Source organism: Engraulis encrasicolus, chromosome 3 (genome assembly GCF_034702125.1).
Source record: "Engraulis encrasicolus isolate BLACKSEA-1 chromosome 3, IST_EnEncr_1.0, whole genome shotgun sequence".
Taxonomy (NCBI): domain Eukaryota; kingdom Metazoa; phylum Chordata; class Actinopteri; order Clupeiformes; family Engraulidae; genus Engraulis; species Engraulis encrasicolus.
In genome coordinates this window covers 29,087,508-29,112,507 of record NC_085859.1, presented here as the reverse complement: position 1 = coordinate 29,112,507, position 25,000 = coordinate 29,087,508, and the positions used below count along the sequence as shown (strand labels likewise).

The window sequence follows — 25,000 nt, the reverse complement described above, 5'->3', positions numbered from 1 at the left end:
CACACACACACACACACACACACACACACACACACACACACAATTTCATCATTATAAAAAACATTTAATAACAAATAGTATGTGACATCTACATGTATGTCTGTGAGATACGGACTATGGACTAAGGACTATTACCACTACCACTACTACTACTATGGACTACTACTTATGGTTAATACATTGATACATTTGTCTGTTTAATTACAGGATATGGATGGCAAATTGAAATGACAACATGAAGGAGTAGCTCAATACAAACCAGTGTATGAAAATACCAGTGTACCATGAAGTGAAAATAATCTTTTGAGTGACTGCGTAGAATACTACTCGGCTGACCCGGGTTCGATTCTCTCCCCTACTCCTACTCTTCAATGCACTATCGTAATAAAGGCCAACAAAGGCCCCGCCCCCCCAAAAAATACCTCCATAAAGGCACAGTTTAACAACAATTATGTTTTTTTCTCATTTGTTAAGCACTTTGAGTTACATCCCTTGTATGATACAGTGCTATACAAAAACAATTATTATTATTATTATTATTATTATTTGTATGAAGCCATACAGTGTAGAGAAAAGCTGGAGCGGTGATTCCCACCTGTGCCTGTGAGTCCTGCTGGCGTCCTTCTCGCCGCCCTCTCGGCCCTCCTCTCCGTCAGCGGTGGTGGTCTGAGACTTGCCGCTGCGAGGCCTGTGTCTGCTGCTCCTCTCGCCGTTGCCTCCTCCGTTCTCCCCCCGCGAGCACCGGTCTCCGTCGCGGTCCCCCGATCTCGACCCGCCCCGGTGCCGCAAACTCCTCTTGCTCTTGCCTCCGCTGTTCACCACCCCGTTGCCCTCGCTCGACTGCTGTCGGTGATGGTGGTGGTGGTGCTCCCTCTCGCCTCCTCCACCACCACCACCACCTCCTTCGTCGACCCCGTTGCCCTCGCTGGACTGCTGCCGGTGGTGGTGGTGCCGGTGCCCCCCCTCTCTGCTCCGGCTGCGGTCGCCTTTGCCTTCCCGGCACCGCGAGCCCTCGTGGTCCTTGCTGCGGCTGTGGTGAACGTGATGCCGTCCTCCCTCCCTGTTGCTGTTCCCCCCTCCACCACCACCACCACCAGCGCCACCACCTGTCTCTCCATTCTCATTGGCCTTCTCTCGCCTGTCTTTATGCCTGTGGTGCTTGCGCGGGGGCTGCTGTGTGCCGTCTGTGGCCCCGGCGGCGGCGGCCTGGTTGTTGTTGTTGTGGTGATGGTGGTGGTGGTGGTGGTGGTTGTTGGATGTGGTGTAGGCGCCACCCACGGAGCTGCCGTCGTGGGGCTCCACCACCAGCGGCCGGTCCAGGTGGGTCTTCATGTCGGGCCGAATGTGCAAGGCGGAGGAGATGCGGAGGCGCTCCTCGGGGTCCAGCTCGCTGTACAGCGCCTCGCTGCTGGCCCGCAGGTTGTTGCGGCGCATCTGCGTGGTGCGCTGCTCCCACACCGACATCAGCTTGCTGGACGACCTCTGCTGCTCCCTACTGGAAGGGTGGAAGATTGTAAAAAAAAAACACGGGAGTTTGTGGAGGAAGATGAGGAGGAGGAAGGAAACATACAATGAATGTGAGGAGCTTAGTTTGTCGAGGAGGGGTGGCCGTTTTTAATCAGCCACAAAAACGTATTTCAGTGAGGGAGATACACCACTGTGAAGGAAAATTCTCATCCATTTGAAGACCACCTTAACAGTAAAAAGAGAACATGTCAATGAGCGTAACCCAGAAGTTTAACTTCATGGAGCTATCACATTTTTTTGTTTTTTGTTCAGCCACTAAACTGGCATCTTAACTTAGAAAATGTCCTTTATGACAGCATATTTGTCATGCATGCTACAATAATTTGCAAGGTAAGCAATTGAACGACCTTGGGGTGATTATCAAACGCAATGGCAAACAGTACAGCTCAAGGTCATCGTGTTTCTATTCATGTAAAGAGGGTCTTCTTTATGGATGTGCCCATTCAAGACTGGTAACCATGATTTTTTTTCTGAATCCTATACACCCATGCTGTGTCATGCTTTCTTTTAAACTTGTTTCATCTCTCAAAAACCTTGGTCGGGTCGGGTGATGGTTCATTGTGTTGCTAGAAACCATGCATCCCGCAAAAACAGTCCAGCCCCCAATACATGCTTGCCATTGGATGGGAGAGCTATTGACATGGGATTCCATCTGCGACTTTTGAAAATGAGAACTCAAAGCCTTTCATTGTGATCCTGACGTATTGCATTCTGCAACGTCGTCCGTGTTCTTCCCTAAAATCATTTCCACTCCTTTGAATGCATCTACAGTAACAACGTCGACAGAGCTACATTGTAAGCGTGTTCCGAATGTCCAATTGGGAAGATTGCAAGGCAAATTTACACGATAAAAGAAACATGTCACGCATCAAATTCAAAGGACTTCCTCTTACACGACAAGAAATTACAAATGGTCCCAACTGGCTAGGGAAGATTTTATACAGCTACTTTCATACAGTTCTCCACCGACAGATTAAGGATCAGCTAACATTTAGCTGATTTAGCGGAGTACAATGTAGACAAAGAAACTTTTGCCAAAGATTCGGTATTCATTCATATTCAGTGGCGGGCTGAGAGTAAACTGTAACGCTGTACAACACCTTCCATTTTCCTGTGCTTTCGTCTTTCAAGCACAGCTTCCTCAAATCACTCACACCTGCAGTCAGTACTGAGCTGTCTCTCTCTCTCTCTCTCTCTCTCTCTCTCTCTCTCTCTCTCTCTCTCTCTCTCTCTCGCTCTCTCTCTCTCTCTCGCTCTCTCTCTCTCTCTCTCTCTCTCTCTCTCTCTCTCTCTCGACTTCCCTAACTCCTCTAACAAAACAGCCAGACAAGTACTAATGGCTTAAGGGATACATGGGTTGTGCAAGCGGACAGTCAATGAGTAGATCGAAAAAGAGGCTCGGGAACACAGCGATTAGGCTACTTGAACCTCCGCACACACCCCAATCCATTTGTTAGGAGCTAAGGATGCTATTTAGGGCCACCTTTCCCACAGGCCAAGGCCCGCCTAGCTCGCAATGCACACTGTATATCACCCAAAGCAATTTAAGCTAGTTTCCAACTCAGTCTGCCCAAGATTTATTTAGAAACAAGGCGTCACCCCCCACCCCTCCACCACCCCCCCACACACACACACTCGCCCTCAGTACACAGTCGGCATCTTCATAAATCAACCTGTCAGAGGTCATTTTTGAAACGCAATCCCACTTCTGACACCAAGCAATTCTTATGAGATCTCTGAGTACTGAAGATATATTGCCTCTAAGGGATCACTCACCTTTTTAATTGAATCGCGTAGGTAACACTAAAAGCCCTGTCAGGGTGTTTTTTTGGCAGTCATTAACAGTGTGGAATGGAAGCTACTTAGTATGACACACACACAAAGTGAATGGACAAAGTGGAGATGGTAGATTTTGTCGTCCATTCTTGACAAAGAGGGTTAGGGACAAATAGGTTTAGGGGTTTACAATGATAATAGCAACAGACGTACATATATAGGGTGAGATTTGTTTTGCTTTTGTCTTTTTTTGGGGGGTGGGGGGGTCAGGGAGGGGGGGTACCTTTACCTCATGTAGTGATGGGCGGGAGAGCAGACATAACTCCTACAAAACATACAGGGCAACACAGTAAACAAAGAAAAAACACAAACACACAGGAACAAAGACTTGTCAACAACAGAACAGCAACACACACATAGAGCAAAGTCAGGAGACTGACGAAAAAATAGCAGAGAGAGCAGACTCTTTTATAAAATTTAGAAAGGAAACATGCAGCACACTATGAGAGAAAGACAGAGAAGGTGGAAGACACCAAAGCACATACTTCAGATGAAGGGGAACTGAAAACAAAGCAGATAAGAGACTATGACTTAATACCACACTGCAATACCCTGAGTAATAGTTCTTCACAATGTATCAGAAGTGAAGATGCATGACAATGTTCTCACAAATGTAGAAACTAAGGACATGGCAAAAATGTCAAAGCATTTCTCTGGAAATGTCAAGATAAGATTTTATGTACTACTTACATTATGTCTATGAAAAAAACATACTTGAATAGCTATTGCTTATCTCATTAGCACCGAAGAAAGCAAAAAAAAAGTTTGGATCCATTCATCCATTTCTTACCACATCAGTAAAAGATGCTGATATTTTATACAACAACGGTTAAGGATAGGATTAGGAGGCAAACCAGCACAATACTTGTACACTGCACTGTGAGATAAGAAAAGAACACTGGATACAGTCATGTTTGGCATCGTATGACTCTGAGTCCAGTTGACTTTGTAAATCTGTGAATCTGTCTGTCTGTCTGTTTGAATGAGCAGGCGCTGTCTGTCGATCTGTTTATCTGTAATTGTGAATGATAACTTCCATTTGTCTGTCCATCGGTCATTCATTCTGTCTGTCTGTCTGTTTGCAAATAAATTGAGGCTGTCTGTCCATGATTCTGAATAGCTTGGCATCTGACTGATTAGAGGCTGTCTGTGTGATTGTGATTCCGAGTGACAAGAGACAAGAGTCTGTCTGTCTATCTAGGAGTCTGACAAGACAAGGCACTGTCTGTGTGTCTGATTTGACTCGAGGCTGTCTGTCTGTCGGTCCGTCTGTCTGCCTAGACTACAGTCTGTCTGTCTGTTTGCCTAGACTAGAGTCTGTCTGTCTGCCTAGACTAGAGTCTGTCTGTCTGTCTGTCTGCACTAGAGGTTGTCTGTCTGTCTGCCTAGAGTCTGTATGTCGGTCTGTCTGTCTGTTTACACTAGAGGCTGTATGTCTGTCTGTCTGTCTGTTTACACTAGAGGCTGTATGTCTGTCTGTCTGTCTGTTTACACTAGAGGCTGTCTGTCTGTGTGTCAGTGTGTGGCTGCTACTGTACTGTACAGTGCCAGTGGGACCCACAGCAGAAAAAGCGCTGACTCATCCGGTGTCTGCAGTCTGCTTACTCTCTTACTACTGAGATCTGAGGGAGGGTGTCTCCCTAAAAACAAGCCTGCTCCACTTTCACTCGGAAAACAAACACACAAACAAAACAAACACACAACACCGACAAGAGCACATGCCAGACGGACAAAAACACATCACAAACAAAAATACAGGACAATGTGGAGATGACAGAGAGAAACCGGGGGAAGAGAATGCATTATAAATAATTAACTAGACATGGGAAGTGTGGAGGGTTGATATGGAAAGCAACGCCACTGTTGTACATCAAGTGTGCATTGCTCACAGTAAGTACACAGAGGGCAACTGCACAAGACACACACTGGTCACAACCACCAAATGAGACAATCACACCATTTTCTTAAGGAGAAAAAAAACAGATGTTTGTCATTTATCTGTTGAGTACTATGAAGGGATTAACTCGTTCAATCAATGAGCACAGTCAGACATGGGTGTGTGTACAATGGGACAGATTTGAGGACAGAGTTAAAGAAAGAGGGAAATTTTTCAAAAAAAAAAGAAAAGAAGCAAGAAAAAAAAACAAGTGATAAAGCGGAGACGGGGAACTCACAGTGAATGAATGCTGGAGACAGACGGGCTGCGAGAGATTGTACTTCGATATTGCTTTACAATACTGCATAAACCAAAAAAATAAAAATAAAAAATAAAAATAAAATAAAATAAAGAAACAAAAAGGAAAACCAAAAACAGACACAAAAGGGAAGGAGGGGAAAAAACAGAAAGACACGGGAAGCCGTCAGACCTCAGGGAATACGATTCCTCTTGGAGTCTGACTCTCCCCACAACATAGCAACAACGTATTAGTCTCAACAAATGTCAGACAAGAAACGAAGATGTCAAAAAACAAAAACATTGGGAAAAAGTAGAGCATTACAAAAAGAGACACAGGACGGGTGAAAACATTTCCCCCTCACTTACGAAATGGTGCAATGCAAATCACATACAAAAAGCTATAAAAGAAAAGATTATATTTTGGAAATAACATACTACAAGCCAAAGAGGAGGCTAAAATATATTTTTGAATTATTCGTGTGCAAAATAACAATTATATAACGTAACAATTATTTTGCATGAAATATCATTCTTTCTATTTGTTTTCATGAAAATGATTTTGTGAAGGAAAAATGTCTTGTGTGGGAAATAAATGAAGCATTAACATACATTAAAACAGAGCAAGGTGGAGGGTTAGGTTAGTTTGAACACGTTCTGCTTACTGTTATAATTTCTGCTTACTTGATGAGGTGCAATGCTTTGACTTAATTAAGAATTGCCCAATCAAGTCGATTCAGATTCTATGGACTTTGAGGTGCTGCTTACACATATGGAGACATTTTTTAAATGTGGACGTTTTCAATCCGTTTACGTATCAACACAACATGAGGATAAAAATAAAAACTTAATAGTGACAGGTGCATTTTAGCCCTCTAACTGGGATATTTTAAAATCCGGGTGATGAGCATTGTACAACTGGGTTTACATGTAAATGAGAACCAAAACATTTTCAAAAATATCCATATACGTCTAAACAGCTACTAAAACACTACCTCAAGGATGCGCTACCTTTACTGTATATAAAAAAGCATATGTATATAATAGTTCCACATATCAAAACTTTGCTTGCCCTTTTAACTTGACAGCAGCAATATTACATTTAAAAAGACAAATAATTATCATTGTTTATATTTACTCAATGGCCTAACAAAGTCCCTAGCAACACAGCTATGACGTTCTTACGTATATTTGAACCACAGGTGGTAATGGTTGTATCACTTGATGTACACAGTTTACTCTGACACAACAGAATGGTTTGAAGTGATAGTCGAAGGTTCACATTAAAACACATGAGGTGTCACATTACAGCATCAAGACAAGTAACCACACACGCACCCGGGCGCGCGCGCACGCACGCACGCACGCACGCACTCACACACGCATGCACGCACACACACACACACACACAGATACACACAGACATACACACACACTAGTTGGACACAACAGGTTGGACAAAGACAGGACAAGAGCAGCATAGATTTCACTTTTTCATCACAGAGGCACAAGACATAAACCAAGGCTCCCTATAAGTCTGTGTGGTATAGGCAATAAAACCATAGCAATAGCATTCACATACTATGCTTTAAGTCACTAAATGACCTACCTGGAATGCCCCCAAGTCATGATGGTATCAGTGCGCCTATGTGTGTGTGTGTGTGTGTGTGTGTGTGTGCGTGCGTGCGTGCGTGCGTGCGTGCGTGCGTGCGTGCGTGCGTGCGTGCGTGCGTGCGTGCATGTGTGTGTGTGTGTGTGCGTGCGTGCGTGCGTGCGTGTGTGTGTGATGAGAGCAGTAGCCAGCTATTGAATGAAACGACTATGACTTACGTCGTGATGGACATGGGGCTATTTGAGTGTGTGTGTGTGTGCGAGCGAGGGTGTGTGTGTGTGTGTGTGTGCTATTAAATGACTTACGCTGTGATGGAGATGTTGGCAGCTGACATGGGGCTGACCTCCTTCACCTCCTTAGCCTTCTGCAGGGCCAGCTTCTTATTGATGGCCTCCTCCTGCTCCTCCTCATCCTACACACACACACACACACACACACACGCACACACACAAATGCACATGAGCGCACACACAAATGCACATGCGCGCACACTCACACACACACGCACACAAGCACGAACACACACGCACACACGCACACACGCGCACACACACACACACACACACACACACACACACACACACACACACACACACACACACACACACACACACACACACACACACACAACAGAGGAGAGACAAAAAGAAAACCAGAAAAAAGGAAGAGAAGGTACAAAAAGAAGCAGACGTGAAAGGGTGGATTAACATGAGCAAGAGAGGAGAAAAGGAAGAGAAGAGAAGAGAAGAGAAGAGAAGAGAAGAGAAGAGAAGAGAAGAGAAGAGAAAGGATAAGAGAAGAGAAGAATAGAAAAGAGAAGAGAAGAGAAGAGAAGAAAAGAAAAGAAAAGAAAAGAGAAGAGAAGAGAAGAGAAGAGAAGAGAAGAGAAGAGAAGAGAAGAGAAGAGAAGAGAAGAGAAGAGAAGAGAAATTCAACGGTTGACTACTGCCTACAAATATTGAGCTGCGTGCTCCGTCTCGTCCTCTTTGGGGAGCAGTGAGACGGAGGATATAGGAACGTAGGTGAAGGACTTGTGGAGTATTAAAGACGGTAAATCCTGCCACTTGCTGGGGGCAGTTTCATTACCTTGAGTTATGGACGAGGACAAACATCATTTACCTTTGGAGAAGAGCATATCTAGTATATGCAGACAGGGTTATGAGGCCAGTCAAGCCCAACATGCAGCTGAGGCATTAACCCAGTAAACAAACAGGCACGCAGACATGGTGGCGTTTGATGTAGAGCAGTGGTTCTCAAAGTGTGGTCCGGGGACCACAGGTGGTCCGCGACAGAGCTCAGGTGGTCCTCGGGGGGATTTCTACTTTTCCAAGACAAGCTAGCAGTAGGCTATATCTGTAACATTATTACAAAGCTAAACATAGCTGAACTCACATTTTTACCACAATAAGACTGTAAACTGAGTGAATAAAAAAATGAGTGATCTGCATCGAAATTACAGTAGCAGTGTCAAATTAGCACTTGTCAACTGTCATTTCAGTTGACAGGTGGTCCCCTGAACAATTTTGGGGGCATAAAGTGGTCCTCGGTCTGAAAAAGTTTGAGATTTGTAGAGCGTCTCATATTATGGAGAGACGCTTCCTGGCTACCGAGAACACTTGAGTCGGCCATGGAGGCCATATACTACAGTACAGTATAATACGTACACCCGTACCTTTGTAAGCTCTTGCGCATTTGCCAAGTTGTCCACCGCAATGGCCAAAAAGACATTGAGCAGGGTATCTGTTTTTTTGTTTTACTTCAGGAAAGATAACAACGAGATGATAAAGGCACTCCATAAAGGCAGCGAACACTGTCAGGTGACAAGTGACATCAATAGATGCGAGATTCATGGACATGCAAATTTCCACAAACGTTCGACGCCACACATAAATAAAGTTCCCAAATGCAGGTCACGAGGCAGCGAAGCCGGAGAAGGATACAGTTCCCGAAGAGCGTCAGAATGATGAAGTAGACGGAGGAGAACATCCCGCGCCGCACGCCGCCCTGCGATTCAATCCCATGATACATCACGGCATTCCAATCTTCTCCTGTCAAAATCTGTGAAGAGTGGGGGTGAGGATGGGGGTGAGGGGAAGACATGGTCACATTACACAGACCGAGAACGTTTTAGTGACATATTTTTAACTAAATAGGCCCTGATGGCTTAGGCCAATATATCAGCATAAACTACTGTATATCAACTTACCTGGAACACGGTGAGTATGGCAGCTGGAAATGTATCGAAATTTGTCGTGGGGGTCTCCTCTTCGAAATTGAACCTGCAAAAGGGAAATATGAAAAAGGTATATTGGGTAAAGATTACACAATAAATAAATGAGTCCTCAAGTCAATACTTCAACTTGTAGTAAAACGAAAAGGCAACTTGCATGTTTTTTGAAACCAGGTCTCATTAGTCTTAAGATGATGGGAACGATGTTAGCCTTATTCTTAGCCCGAGTTGTGCAGAGCTTTGCTTGGATCTCAATAATGTACGATCATTAATAATGACCAACATAACCTAATGATGTAATTTGCTGTGTGCTTTATACAGCGTTCAATGAAGCTTTACGAACAACTGTAGACACAACAAAAAGAACATACGGTAGTACAAGTCCACTTAAATACAGTCATAATTCTAATAATATAATGACCTCGTAATCATGTCAGTCCAGCTACTGATTTGCAGACAACACCGTACACACCCACAACTCATACAATTAACAAGCAAGGCCGCTAAGCTGCCCTACAGTAGCAAGCAGCTCGCTATGCCAACCTCCCACTGAACTACTGAAGGAGAACTTGTACACAACAACCAGAATTTACGACTCAATTATTCGCCAGGGTTGATCCAGAATTAAATTCGATGAACCTCCGGAAAGACAAAACGACAGCGCTCCATTCTGTATTAATAGACCCTACATGTCAATACACAGGTGTTAAATATTTTAAATGCAAGTGATTGCAAGCAGGAGCAGAGAGAGAGAGAGAGAGAGAGAGAGAGAGAGAGAGAGAGAGAGAAAGCAGGCCAGAAACAAGTCCATTAGTGGTAGATAATTAACATGAACCGAATGTCTACACTAAAGCAATAACTGAAAATGAGCGCTGATTGCCAACACGCAAATGAGTAATCACTCTCGTTCTGTAAGCTCTGCGGAGCAACATTATTGGAGCACGGCTCCCAGCGTTATGAGGAGGAGGCGCACCGGGTGGATTTTTTATATCGTTTTCATAAATAGTCCACCAAGAGAATGACCCTGTAGATTCATCCGACAGCCCGCCTGGATAATACGGAGAGGAGAGGAATCCACTAAGACGTTTGCTCTAATAATCTTGATGCCTTTTTGCCTCGCACCCCCGGATGCATCTACTGGGACCTAATTACCCCGGCACAAAACAGAGGTACACAGTTGGAAAGTTTTTAAATGAGGCGAGACAAAATTGGGAATGAGCGCGCCGTGCACACTCTCACTCACTCTGTCTCTCTCTCTCTCTCCTTATTTCTCCCTTCCCTCACGTTCCAGGCAGAGTGGAGGAACGGTTGATGGTTGAAAATGAGCCGAGCAGTAGGCCACGACGGAGTGGGGTGTGTGAAATGCAGCTGGAAAATTACGCCACATCGTTTTAATATTTCATGCCGTCTGCCTGCCTGACTGTGTGTGCCTGCATCTGCTGTGGCGCTGGCAGGCTATACGTACACAAGTCTTGGTCACAGAGAAAACGTGAAGCAAAAGAGCACTGCTGCGCTCTAGAGACTGTACATAAGATACATGAACAGGTATGCCCAAGTTCAAAAGGTAAGGCTGGTTTGCATTTTTTTTTTTTTGCACTGAAAGCAGAGCATATGTTTCAACATTGTACTTTTTTCTATGTAGTCTGAAAGCGTGAACAGCAGGAGAGGCTGGAATTACTAATGTCTACCTGTAGACTAGGAGATGTATGGCTTATCTAAGGCTCAGCTCCCACAGGGATGCAAAATTAAGGCATACCGGCCAAACAATTAATTGGGTATATACAGGAATGCTGACAGGGGGGACAAAGGTGACATTTGTCCCGGACCCAGGGAGAGAGGGGGCCCAGAATTTGGTCCTCATTGCATTGTATGTATTGGGTTGGGAGGCCCTTTCAGGTGACTTTGTCCTGGGCCCTTTCAAAGCTGTCAGAGGCCCTGGTATATGACATCATCTCCAGCCCAGAGCAGACACAAGTGAAACACAAGTGATAATGTTGCTGCTGTGAGGACAATGTTGCTGCTGTGGTACATCACAGAAAGCGTGAGAAACAGTCCAAAGATCATCAGTTGTCTTCAAAAATACTTGATGGAAGTACTGGTGAAGCCTGCTCAAAAAATTTAAAGGAATTTTTGAACCACAACTTGCACAATAAAAAAGGGCTTTGCTCTTAGTAATCTCTGAGCAGATGCCCAAGCTGATCCATATCATTATTATTAGCTAATGCAGGATAAAAATGAAAAAAATGTCCAACCCTCTGATTCATTTGCAGTAACGGGAAAGATCAGACACATAAGCGTGCCACAGAAACCTGTGGAAAGTGCTTTTCCATGTTTGAAAAGCACTCACAGTGTTTGTTTATCCGTCGAGAAGATCATTGCATTAGGTGCCACACGCTTGCACCACTTATGAATTTATACGCTTATTTACCATGAGGGAGCCGTGTGCAAAAAGGCAATTCCTTAGCTGCAGCACTCAATCAATAATTCACAGCAGAGAGGGAGGGCGGAATAAAACCTGGCGCCCTTCAAAAATGCCCCTTTCTCGCATGTTCACCAGCACAGGAACATGAAGAAACGGGTTAAAATAAGCACCACCAATCGCACAGCAGCACACAATGCTGTATTTCAAGATGCAAGGGTTGTAAGGTTTCCAACATCGAAGCAACAGGGTTGTTATGAAGTGCAGTTCTATATCCCACCTCCTATACGTTCTCTTACTTCAAGGATCTCTGCATCTGTTTTTTGGCACTAGTGCTCTTTGTTTTGTTTGTTTGTTTTTGAAGGCAGCACTAGAAACATGACCCTAGAAACCCATGTGTGTACAAAATCAGCACAGCACACAGACACTATGGAATACTATAAAGCGCTTACCGTATGTAACCTCAAAAAGTATACCCGGTATCATACAGTAAGTTAGAACCTACAGTATGTGCAAAATTGCACGTTTATAGATTGAGTGTATACAGTTGACAGCAAAGAACTACCAGAGTCAAATTCCTTTGGCGATTATGAACTTTGACGAATAAAAAAGTTTGGATTGCACAGTAGATGAATAGTAAAATCAATAACTCATAACTCCGTAACAACTTGCTTATCTCATATATCAGGTTCACTTCAGTGTATACTGAGAGCCTCATAATGGTCTACCCACTACAGCCTGCATTCACTGTCCACCAAATGCCTTCAAACAAACAAACCGTACAGAAGGGCTGCACAATTAATCGCAATTATCTGCCTACGCAACAGAATTCTCTTTTCTGATTGGCTAATGAGGTGATTGGTCTGTGGAACCGGTCAAGTGTCAAGCAGGTGACTAAGTTAGCTGTGCATAGAATCATTGTTTGGAATGCGGACGGTATCTAAGGGATAACGATGTAGGTAAGGCAGTCATGGGTGAGCGGTTAGGGCGTCAGACTTGCATCCCAGAGGTTGCCGGTTCGACTCCTGACCCGCCAGGTTGGTGGGGGGAGTAATCAACCAGTGCTCTCCCCCATCCTCCTCCATGACTGAGGTACCCTGAGCATGGTACCGTCCCACCGCACTGCTCCCCATGGGGCGCCACTGAGGGCTGCCCCCTTGCACGGGTGAGGCATAAATGCAATTTCGTTGTGTGCAGTGTTCACTTATGTGCTGTGGAGTGCTGTGTCACAATGACAATGGGAGTTGGAGTTTCCAAATGGGCTTTCACTTTTCACTATGTAGGTACCATGCACATGATCTACGGAAAATTAAATGATCACAACATCGGCATTGCAAACGAAGATTCTACACACGGCTAAGTTTCACTCCCGCGTAGAGACGCGTCTATCTTGCTCACAAGTTCTTAGTGTAGTTGGCACGGTTCCTACAACCTTACAGACAGTAATAGATTAAAAAAGTACCCTACCCTAACGGCAGATAAGCGCGATAATGGCCGAAGAGGTGATTGGTTCCACAAAGTTAATGAACACTGAGAGATGGTATTGTCCACCAAAGAGCTACTGTATTGCAGGTGGTAAGACATAGTAGACATAGAAGTACGGTACTCACTGTCCACCAAAGAGCTGCATGCCCAGGAGGGCAAAGACCACGATGAAGAGGAAGAGGAGGAAGAGGAGACTGATGATGGACTTCATGGAGTTCAGCAAGGACACCACAAGGTTCCGCAGAGAGTTCCAGTACCTGCGAAAAACCACGGGCCAAAACGCTGCTTTATGGAGTGCAGATCAATAAAGTACTGTGCATTACTACATTACATTACACTTTGCTGATGCTTGTATCAAAAGTGACTTACAGTTACTGGTACAGACTTACAGTATTGATTACAGTCGCTGGAGCAATGTGGGGTTAGGTGCCTTGCTTAAGGCCACTGATCTAAAACCCATCTCCCTAACCACTAGGCCATGGCTTCGCATATTAGGCCACGGCTGCACCCAATAAAGCAGTACATATGCACACCAAATTAAGCTGTTGACGACCTGAGACTTTCATGGTTTCAAGGTTTTCATGAATAGGGAAAAAAATATTTTGGCTGCTTTAAGACCCATGTGATCTGAAGAAGGCCATAGGACCCGAATATGTTCCAACAGAAATAAACCTTGTGTCACCGACTTGTAGCGTGGGGCACCTTTTTTCCTCTTCATGAAAATCTGAGTCCAGATCGATACCCACATCTGAATTCCACTAAGGTTTTCACTGAGGTACCAACTCAAATGGATGTCTCGTACTAAGTCACTCGACAGGAGTATTTCCAATGCAAAGAAGCACAGCTGTCTGAAAACCGTGTCTGATCCACGGAGTATCAAAGGGAAATGTCAACAGCGGGATGCTCTTGACAGCTTACTTTGTGACTTTGAATATCCGCAGCAAGCGTAGAGCTCGGAGTACGCTGATGCCAAACGAGGCTCCCGGTTTCACAGCGGCCCAGACAACCTCAAAAATGCTGCCAATAATAACCTGCACAGACACGAAGGAAGATGCGTCATCACAGGGAATTCAAGACGGCATTTTTTTAATGAGCTTCACTGCAGATGCAGATGCATGCTATATAATATAACCAGTATATATGGAAAATTTAAAATAAAAAAGAACAAAGTGTGATCCAGTTTCATTTAGATAATAGAATTTGAATAATTAAAATATTTTTTTGTGCTCATGTAACCTCACTAGCTGAATACTGAAAATGCCCAAATTTCATATGATCATTCATATAAACACTGTGGCATTTTTTTGTTGATATGGATGTACCAAAAAATGAGCGAGCTTGAAACATTTGTGGCCTTCAGCAGTCAAGCAGAGCGCTGATGGTGGATATCAGCAAGAGTTAAGCATGGATTCAATGGATATCAATGCATTCATTTTTACATCCATTCATTTACATTATTTGTTTTACATTAATTCATCCAAATGTGAAGGTACTTGTCTGTGCTACTTCGCCACTTGAACCCATAACCTCCCAAACATAGCAGCAGCTAGACATGGGAGTACAGGTATGGTACCACTGAGCCAAAGGTCCAGGCCCATAGCTCAGCACCGCCGGCCGTGTCAGTAATATGAAGTTTGGGGACGGAGGTTTACTAATAGATGAATGACATTCATTATGTCTTAAAGTTATATCAAATCTTCAAGTTTCTTTTGTGTCTAGTTTTTAATCTTTTACAAGTCTGAAACAAAAGAAACTTGAAGATTAGGTTTACTAATGTTTCACTGTCAAACGCTGATACTTGGCATCAGTTGACTACACCAAGAACTGTCATCAACCACATACAGTATGCTGTAGTGGATCACTCATGCAAAGCAATACAGGGTTACAGGTTTTCTCTGCGTGCAAGATGACCAAAGGGACGGTTACTCACTGCAAAATCAAAGCAGTTGAATGAGGAATGGAAGTAGGTCCTGGGTCCCAGGCCGTACATCTTCATAGTCATCTCTGTCAGAAACAGAGCCAGGAACACAAACTCTGCCAAATCTGTAGGCAGACACAATCACGGATCAATATAGAAGCTGCAGTGCAGAGCCAATTCATCTAGCACAGCTAATCCACTAGCGATGGGCATTTGCCTCATGTTCAGGTGTTGGTCTTTGGGTCTACGTAAAAGGAGAAAGAAGGAAAACCGGGGGAAACCTATTCTTCAAAATCTACTTTACGAAGAGGAACAGGTCTTGTGCCCCAATGGAAAGGGAAAAAAGACAACGAAAGCCAAAACAAAAAAGAAGGGAATGTTTCACTGGTTCACCAGTCAAAGAGGTGAAAAAGGGTGTCCAAATAGCCTAGAAAAAAGTTTTTACACAATATAAAGGTGCATTGTGTAATTTTTTAGCAGTTTCTTTCCAGAATCCATGCTGCCCATTCAAAAATGTTACATTTTCCATGAATACTTACCACCACCATTAAATTCTAAGTAGGCCTATTCATTATGACTGGGAAAATTGCACTTTTCATACACGAAAAGGTGGATCTTCTCCATGTCCGCCATTTTGAGTTTTAGCTGCAAAATCTATTGTACTTTGGTCATATAAGTAAATATTAGTTTATTATTTATTAAATATACATGAAAAGATCAAATTTGGCAGTAGGCAGCACTGTTTCAATGAGCAGCATAGTTGTGATACCTACTCTAGCCACCATCCTACACAGTGCATCTTTAAAACGTTAGTATTACTAGGTCACTTAGAATTGATAAAATGTCCAATAACTCATATAAATCTACAAACTACAGTACAGTATTTTAAGAAGCACTCAGTCTAAAATTCAAATAACTTGACACTGATGATGGCACAATCTGACACCTGCACAAATCATTATCCAGAAATATACAGCCTATTTTAAAAAAAATAAATAATAAATGACATGAATGCAAATTCCACATTTTGCATACTGTAAATATTGTGTGACTTACATAAAGCATAGGTGAGTCCCTCGGGCTGGTCGTAGTGCACGATAGCCACACACAGTGTGTTGAGCCCCACCAGGCACAGCACGGTCCAGTAGAAGCCCTGGCACTTCACCATGCGCCGGATGAAGAAGCGGACCCGCTTCTCTTTCCGCCGGAAGTAGGAGCTGTCGTTCTTGGCACTCTTGACGCTGGCCCTGGCAAACGGGGATCCTTGGGGTGCTGTTGGGATAGACAAAATGCAGCACGCACGCACGTACACACACACGTACACACACACGTACACACACACACACACACACACACACACACACACACACACACAGGGTCACAGTGGGTCACCATAGTCTTTTGAGTCTTTTGAGGAAGTGTGTTAAAAAAAATGTCTTCAAGTACGAGGAACTGAATCAGTACATCTGTATAAAGATAAGCTGCATCCTTGACTACAATGTATTTATTTCTTATCGGGATAGCATGTCAAACTACCATACTACAGTATTCCTCCTAAATGCAGACGACTTGTAGCCTCTTGCACACTGCACATGTACTGCAAGAGGTCATTTACACCAGCTTAAGAGCAACCTGAAGTTGATGCGGAGAAAGACAACCCTCGATTCTTTTCTCTTCTCCTTTCCCCCCCAACACCCTCCCCTCTCCACTGTTCCATGTTAAGGAAAAAAAAACCTCAGTAACTCCAATTAAGCCCAAATGTCAAGTGGACCTGAATAAAAAACGAGAGGTGAAAAATGGCTCCATTAGCGTTGGGCCGCCTGCTTCAGGGGTGCGATGGGCTATAATCATTTCTGCGGCTATTTTAATCCCGCCGAATTTGACTCATGCGAGGCGCCGTTAATAGAGTAACATGTCATGTGGACCCTGCTACCTCCCGTCTCTTCATTGTCTTTCTCCTCTCCTCTGCTCTCCTCTCCTCTCCTCTGCTCTCCTCTCCTCTCCTCTCCTCTCCTCTCCTCTCCTCTCCTCTCCTCTCCTCTCCTCTTTTACATTCTCATTATTGCTCTCTAGTCTACCCTTTTGTCAAATACTTTCATTTTAAACAAAAATATTTTTAATTGACCAAACCTTTCATATACATTAATGTAAACGGAGGTTTCTTCCCACTATTTCTCTCTGATTTTGTCATATGAATCGAATTACTGTGTGCAGTTGCCTATGCTGCTTATGGGCAATTTTTTACTTTAAAATTGTGTCTGTGTTGACAAAAATATGTCAGAGCCTATGTTATGAAAAAAGCCAAAAATAGGGCGGTTGCTCCAATACATTGCTGCAAAGCAGAGACCTTTGTTTGTGACACTTCTATATTTTGGATTTGAACAATTCTTTCCAAATTAAAATCTGCTTTAGCCATAGTGAATATACAATGATAAATCTGCCATTACTGTACATTGCTGCGCAGTCGGGCTGTAACGATTCACTCAACTCACGTTTCGGTTCGTGTCACGATTTATGCCCTACGTTTCGATACACCCCATGTTATCGTGGGGTGTATCGTATCGTAGGGCATAAATCGTGATGAATAAAAACTATGATAGTTTATAGGTAGAATAGGTTGCAAGAGGCTACTAATAATTTTTAAAAAGTTAAAATATAATAATGATGATGATTTGAAGCTTGGAAGCACTATCACTTCATATCATGTGGCTGTTTTCTGGACTGATGGTAACAAAACTTGTGGTGTATCACGATACTGCCTCCTTCAATCACGATACAGTATTGTCACTCTGTGTATCGCAATTTCTCGGTTCGATACAATATCGTTACAGCCCTACTGCGCAGTATAGCCAATACTGTAGGTGCAAGTGAGGATGGTGGCGACTCTCAAAATCGTAAGCACACTCCGGCCGTGTGTGATTTAGATATGTACATGTAATCATCTAATGTTAAATGTTTTCATGTGAATGTACATTTACAGTAGGAGCCACTTATTTAAGAAAAATGTCCCATTCCATGTGCACATCATGTGACTTACATGAGACTTCCGAGGTGCTTGCAGCTGGATCTTGCACAGGAGCATTCATGTGTAACAGTTAAGGTTAGATATGTTTGCCTAGCCACTCTGACCCTGCGGAAGTGTGTCAGTTAGACATTCCATTGGCCTTACTGTGAAAGTGCAGATATGCACTGATAAATTCATTACAAGAATATACGTCTTAAGCATCTTTATTGAGGGTCATGTATGTAGCTCCTACTGTTTGATGGAAGCTGTCTTTGTGTGTGTGTGTGTGTGTGTGTGTGTGTGTGTGTGTGTGTGTGTGTGTGTGTGTGTGTGTGTGTGTGTGTGTGTGTGTGTGTGTGTGTGTGCATGCATGCGTGCGTGTCATCTTTTTACTCTGTAGCTACTGTACTTTGCACATGTTCCCTGACTAAATAAACCAAAGAAGTTAAAACTAAAATAAACTAAATTGGCGGTGTCCTTACCAACTGATGAGATGTCAGTGAAGTGTTCCTCCCCTTCCTCGGCGTTGATAAGGTCATTCTTGCTCTTTTTTACTCTTTTTAAGACTGAAGGGGAAAAGGTAATGTCAAGGTACATTTTAATCAAGAAAAAAATATGTGTTGTGGCACACTCACAACTTTAATAACGTGGTCACTGCATTTCACCCATGTTTCCGCTTTTACACCTCCATCAGGGTCATTCAATATAAAGCCAAGAATAGCAAGAAACATGACGCGTAACCTTTCACTAAGCGGTAAAACATGAAACCGCAACATAAAAGTATCAAAGCTAGCAACGGAGGAGCACTAGCATGCAAATTAAGAGACTTGAGTTCATACGTTTGCATGCCATGATACAACAGTACATTACTTTTTGAGAAATCGTACAGGCAGGCTACGAAGAGACACAGAGAGACACAGAGAGTACACGTCACACACATACACAACACAAACACAAAAAAGGAAATAGACAATACTGTACATTATCTCTGGATTATGTCACATAATAAAAGATATACATAGGCTACTTAACGAACTGAGGAAAACTGAAGAATTAAAGATAAACTGCAAACAGCACATTCACAGCAGCACAGCCCGTAATATATTTGACTTGTGCTACCCACACGACTTGCAATCAGCCACTGTACAACTTTAGCTTACAAGTATAGAGATATTTTTGAAAATGCATCCGTTTTGGCCTCTTGTTTTTAAGTAAACAGAGAATTAGACATTTCATTTCAGGTTGTAAGAATATCCCTTTCAAGGGGCTAAAACGCACCTGGAACAATGGAGTTTTTATTTTCATACATGTGCCCTATTTACACATAAACAGATAAAATATCTGCTTTTAAAAAACCATCTGCTTTTAAAAACATACAGTTGAGGACGATATTATTAGCCCCCCTCCTGAATTTAGACATTTCTCTAGATTTCTGAGTGAGAATGACCATTATTTACCGTTTCTGTTATTCTGAAAACAAATACACTGATGGGGATAATTTCCAATGAGTTGAATTTGGATTTTTCTATTGTTACAATGAGTCTAAACAAAAAAAGCCAGAAACGACAAGGACAAAAGTATTAGCCCCCTGATCATTAATAGTCAATATGGCGCCATTTATGAACCAAAACTGACAACAGGCTCTGTTAAGTTGTTACCTAGGTTGGCACATGTCCCACTTGGGATTTTGGCCCATAACGTCACTGCAAAGTGTTCTAGCTGGTCCAATTTGCATGGATGCTGAGCATAGACATTTGCCACAGACTGGACTATGAGTGGGTCATTCCAGTATCATGGTTTTAGTGTCCTTGAAGAACCTTTGAAGTAATTGAAATGTATGCTTTGGGTTACAATGTTGGTGGAAGACCCAGAAATCCAGATCCAGACCCAGACTCCCTGTGTCTGAGGCTGAATAACAGACTAAAAACCTGATGCCCCCACCACCATGTGTAACTGTGGAAACTGCTTAGTCTCATTAGACCAAAGAAACATTGGACACCTGCCTAGATCTTGTTATTGACCTGGCCTCACATGGAGTTTTTATTTTAAGAATGACAGAGCTTCATCATCTTGTCTTTGGGGCCATTATCACAGAAAAACCCCTTTACTAAAGGTGGTGCATATCAGAGTGTTATTGAGCTTTGCCTGTGAACATTTGAAAGTCAAAAAATTGTTTTGAAAGTCTCTGCTTTCATCTGATGAGATTCAATTGCACCTGCTTTGATGCATGAATTCTGCTTCTGTCAGGTGGAGAAAGGGATAGGCCTTAAACCTTTATAACATGGTTTCCACAATTAAACTTGGTGGTGGAAGCATCATTCTGTGGCACCCTCAGCCAATGGAAACCTTCTTTGGATGTATGGCACCATAAAGACATAAGATTATGTGGAAGGTGACCATGGAAAAATATGCTCATACAGGAAGCTAAGATCTTCACTGGATCTTTCAATAAGATAATAACCCAAAACTTAAGCTTACATCAAAAATAGTTCAAATGTTCTTCAAGGATACTACAACCATGGTCATGGAGTGGTTCAGACCTCAATCCTTTAGATAGTCTTAGAGGAGTGCTAAAAATGAATGTCTATCCTCAACATCAATGCGATTTGGACCATCTTAACTATGTGCAATGAAAAAATGGTCCAAAATCCCTGGTTGGACATGTGCCAACATAGTTCAAAACTAATCAAAGTGCCTGGTGTCAATTTTGGTTAATTAATGACTATTGACTATTGACTGTATTGACTTTTAATGAAAAGGGGGCTAATACTTTTGTCCTTGCCATTTTACCCTTTTTTGTTGAAACTCATTGTAAGAACTGAAAAGTCCAAATTCAACGTCTTGGACAGGGCCGTCATTAGCCCTATTTTAGGGGTGCTTTAGGCCCAGTGGTGTAGTCTACCTAAAACACAGGTATACGGAGTATACCCACTTCTAAATTTCAGGGATTTCAGTATACCCACTTAATTTGATTGATTTGATTGATTAAAACATTTGATTGATCCATTATTTAGAATAGCACAAATATTTACAGTGTACCCACTTCAAAAAAATCTCAAATATACAGTGTACCCATCATAAAAAAGTAGACCACTGTTTAGCCCCCTTACATTAGTATTAGCCCCCCCTTTAACGATTTTGCAAAAAATATATATATATATTTTTTTTTTTTTTACATTTTTCCAAAAGCAAATGCAGTAAATCACTGAATACGAACCACCAAGAAGGCAAGTTCATCTGAATACAAGTTCCAGTTTGCTTATTTATTGTTTAATGCCACTTACATCCTACTGCACAGGAATAAAAGCAGAGTGCACAGCAATATGTTATGCGGGGGGGAAATAGGTAGAGGATTGCACATTTTCTTCCTCTGGGGTTAAGCCCCCCTGTCTCTCAAACCTAGTGACGGGCCTGGTATTGGATATTATCTCCATGGTATATTAGTTTCCAGAATACCATAGATTTATTAATAATGGTCATTCTCACGGAGAAATCAAGAGAAATGTCTAATTTCAGGAGGTGGGCTAATAATGTCGCCCTCAACTGTATCTGCATACGTGTAACCAGCACGTTAACCACAAGCCATCCCGGGTAGCCGTACACACACCCACACACGTGCTGTACAGTAGCTTCCATGCCACACAGCGCCCTATCAGCATTGTACATTTAACATGATAAAAGCTTTGGTGATACAGAATAGTTCAGAACTGGAAGTCGTGCACACAGTCACTTTGCTAGCCACTGCACGACATGGCCACAGGCTATCGTATGCAGCCCTATACACATGTACTGTAGGACGGTAGCTTCCATGACACACACAAAGCCGTGCCTGTGCCAGCATTGTTTTGCTGCATTTACCTCCCCTCTCTCTCTGTGGCGGAAAACTGCTGTAATCTAATTAACTTGTCAGCCTAATCTCCTTAATTAGCAAATGCTCACACACAGGCTTTGAAAGCTATACTGCTGAGAGATTAGTGGTTCTTGATAGCACAGCGCACGGAAGCATGGGCGGTAAGGGCGGGAGGGCGGCAGGGCGGCAGGGCGGGAGGGTTGGTGAATGGCTGGTTGGATGCATTAGGGTCCTTGGAATGAGCATGCGAGAGGGAGAGCATCCCCAGCAAACCATGCAAGGGCACGGTGCACTGCACAGTATCTGGACGAAAGCAAAATGCCGCAGTTATACGACACAACGACAAAACTGTAACGCAAAAAAATCAGTAACAGGAACATTACGAAACCATAAGTCATCGTCATCACAAAAACAAACAAACAAACAGGAACATCAGCGCATTTTTACTACATATTGTAAAAAGCCATTACAGGAGTATTGTACTCCGCCCGTTTTGATTGGTGGGCACTGGCTGCCGGACAACACTAACCATGGTAATAAACTTCCACCGACAGGAAATCTATGACTCTCGAGAGACGTGAATACATTTGCAAAGGGAGAGAGAATGATGAAAAATGTGTTCTTTCACGGCTACACAAAGAATGCGGTTTATTATTGGCATACCTACGCGTGTGTGTACAGTATGCGACGCTCACTCACAGGCAGGGACCCTGGTATGTCATGCATGATGAATAACCGTTTGGCTTTACAGTAGAAAATATGTGACGTGAGGCATAATGGTGGACAATATACAGTATACAGTGACTTTCACAGTGTTAATTCAACACGCAAAGAGTCAAGTTTAACACTCACAGTGTTGCTCCTCCCACTGTGTAACACTGCAGGACTTATAAAAGGAAGTCTGTCACATCGAGTCATGCTACTAAGGTAGGCGTGTGCCGCTGGTATGGTACATGGAGCTAATAGTCAAAAGGCAACTTTCATATGATAGGAACAACTTGTTGGGAGGCTTGCTGTTTAGGGGGATATTAATCATGATCAACTGTTTTACAGCTAAATATGGAAGACGTGTGTCAGACTGACTCTACAAACAGCAAATGAGGTGTGGACACATTGCACATCCACCACCTGACAATCACACAGAGACAATAACACCTGTTCTTCACAAAGACACATTTTGCTGCACATCAACGTATAATGGTGGCCGATGTGTAGCATTACGGCCACGTACACGTTAGAATGCACCTGTAACTATTTAACCCATTGATGCAAGATGCTGCGTATACGCAACACTGACGAAGGCATCTGAAACTGCATGGACGCAGCATTCAGCTTCATGAGATTTGAGTTTTCTATCAAATATGTGGGTACATTAAAGCTGAATGAGCACATTCTAATGCAAGATGAGGAAATTTTAACTGAAACTTAACTCATGTTTTTATGTACTTCGGAAGGCTGAGATATTTAGGTTTTTAAATACGGAAGGCACTTTTTCCCAAAAATGGGCTTGGGCATTTAGCAGCCATTTTTGCAGGTGCCTTAGGCATCAATGAGTTATGGTTCATTCTTTTGAAACTCGGCGGTCGGACACCCAGACCTCCGCCTCGGGAAATTATCAGGATTACGAAACACAGACTCGGAGCACTTCAATATACTCCGAGTTCGGTAAACTGCTGTTTTCAGACAGTTGTACTGACCCCAGCTGTGGCAATAGAACACATTTACAATGGATGTCGGGAGAACAAACTCGGGTCTACAGACAACCAAGTTTCGAAAGAATGAGCCATTAACCCATTGATGCCTGATGTTGCGTTGCGCAACATTGGCCCTGGTGCCTGGAGCTGCATTACACAACATTCAGGCTCATGAGACTTGAGACAACTTCATTAAAAAATCTCTGTTTGTTTGAGATGAATGAACACATTCTAATGAAAGATGCGGGTCTTAGCATTAATGCAACTCAGTGCATATTTTTATGTGCTTCAGAAGCTGAGATATTTAGGTTTTTATAGGCGGAGGGCAGCTTTTCTTAATAAGGGCTCAGGCATTCAGCACCCTTTTTTGCAGGTGCCTTAGGCGTAAATGGGTTAAAGCCCCCTTATGAAGGAGCAGGTACTCACCTGAGCTGCTGGTGGGTTTCCTCTTGTACCAGGCGCCGTCTAGAGACTTCTCCTCCGCGTGCTTGTCCTCTTCGGCCAGCATGACTTCCTCTGAGACAGACACGCATGGCGTCAGTCAACAGGCAACCCCCCCAACGGCCATCATACACAGATGGCCACCGTCCATCACACAGTATGAAAACATTGGCAATACAGAATACAGTGACCTTTAGGAAATAGTTTGCAAAGCAGCAAAGAAACATAGTAAAATATTTTAGTGATGCAGAATAATGACAAGGGGTAGGTCATGTGATAGGTCTGGTTGGTCACATGACGGAGCACAAAAACTACAGGCAAAAAAATCTGTCTGCGATCTGTGATGAAAAATCATAAAAATCTGTTCACTTCCTTCCTCATAGCTTTCATGATAACACCAAATGTCATTATCAAATTCTTATCCAATGCTTAAAATTATTCATCCTTACTGTACTTCTATAATGCACTGTGCTTCTTTCCATGAGCACTTGACAAAGCAAGATAATCAGTTTGTCTGAAGAAGATGTAAACATTTGAAAAACGAGTTGTGAGTTTGCACCTAATAAATGGTTAAACTTTTCAGTGTTATCCAGCATTGTCCTTAATTCGTACGAGAAAGCTGCTAACAAAGAGTTAACTGTGCGGCTATATCTAACATTTTCCTGTGATCTCTACTTCACCTTTGCCATTTTCCCTAGTTCACCCCTCATGTTGCTTGCACATCCAGTCAGACCACCCTCATCTGCCCTCTTTTCTCTCTCTCTCTGTCTCTGTCTGTCTCTCTCTCTCTCTCTCTCTCTCTCCTCTGACT

At 43.0% G+C, this 25,000-nt stretch overlaps 1 protein-coding gene across 1 annotated transcript in view; it reads right to left on the bottom strand.

The window, feature by feature from the left end:
* The window catches only part of cacna1ba (calcium channel, voltage-dependent, N type, alpha 1B subunit, a), a 191,974-nt gene that overhangs the window by 64,975 nt on the left and 101,999 nt on the right, over window positions 1–25,000 (bottom strand). The window contains 12 exon segments of the mRNA XM_063193722.1: window positions 596–1,495; window positions 3,587–3,628; window positions 7,454–7,560; window positions 8,821–8,888; window positions 9,089–9,206; window positions 9,355–9,427; window positions 13,408–13,539; window positions 14,201–14,313; window positions 15,213–15,325; window positions 16,257–16,472; window positions 18,687–18,770; window positions 24,175–24,264. Of these exon segments, the coding sequence (XP_063049792.1) occupies window positions 596–1,495; window positions 3,587–3,628; window positions 7,454–7,560; window positions 8,821–8,888; window positions 9,089–9,206; window positions 9,355–9,427; window positions 13,408–13,539; window positions 14,201–14,313; window positions 15,213–15,325; window positions 16,257–16,472; window positions 18,687–18,770; window positions 24,175–24,264 (2,056 nt within the window).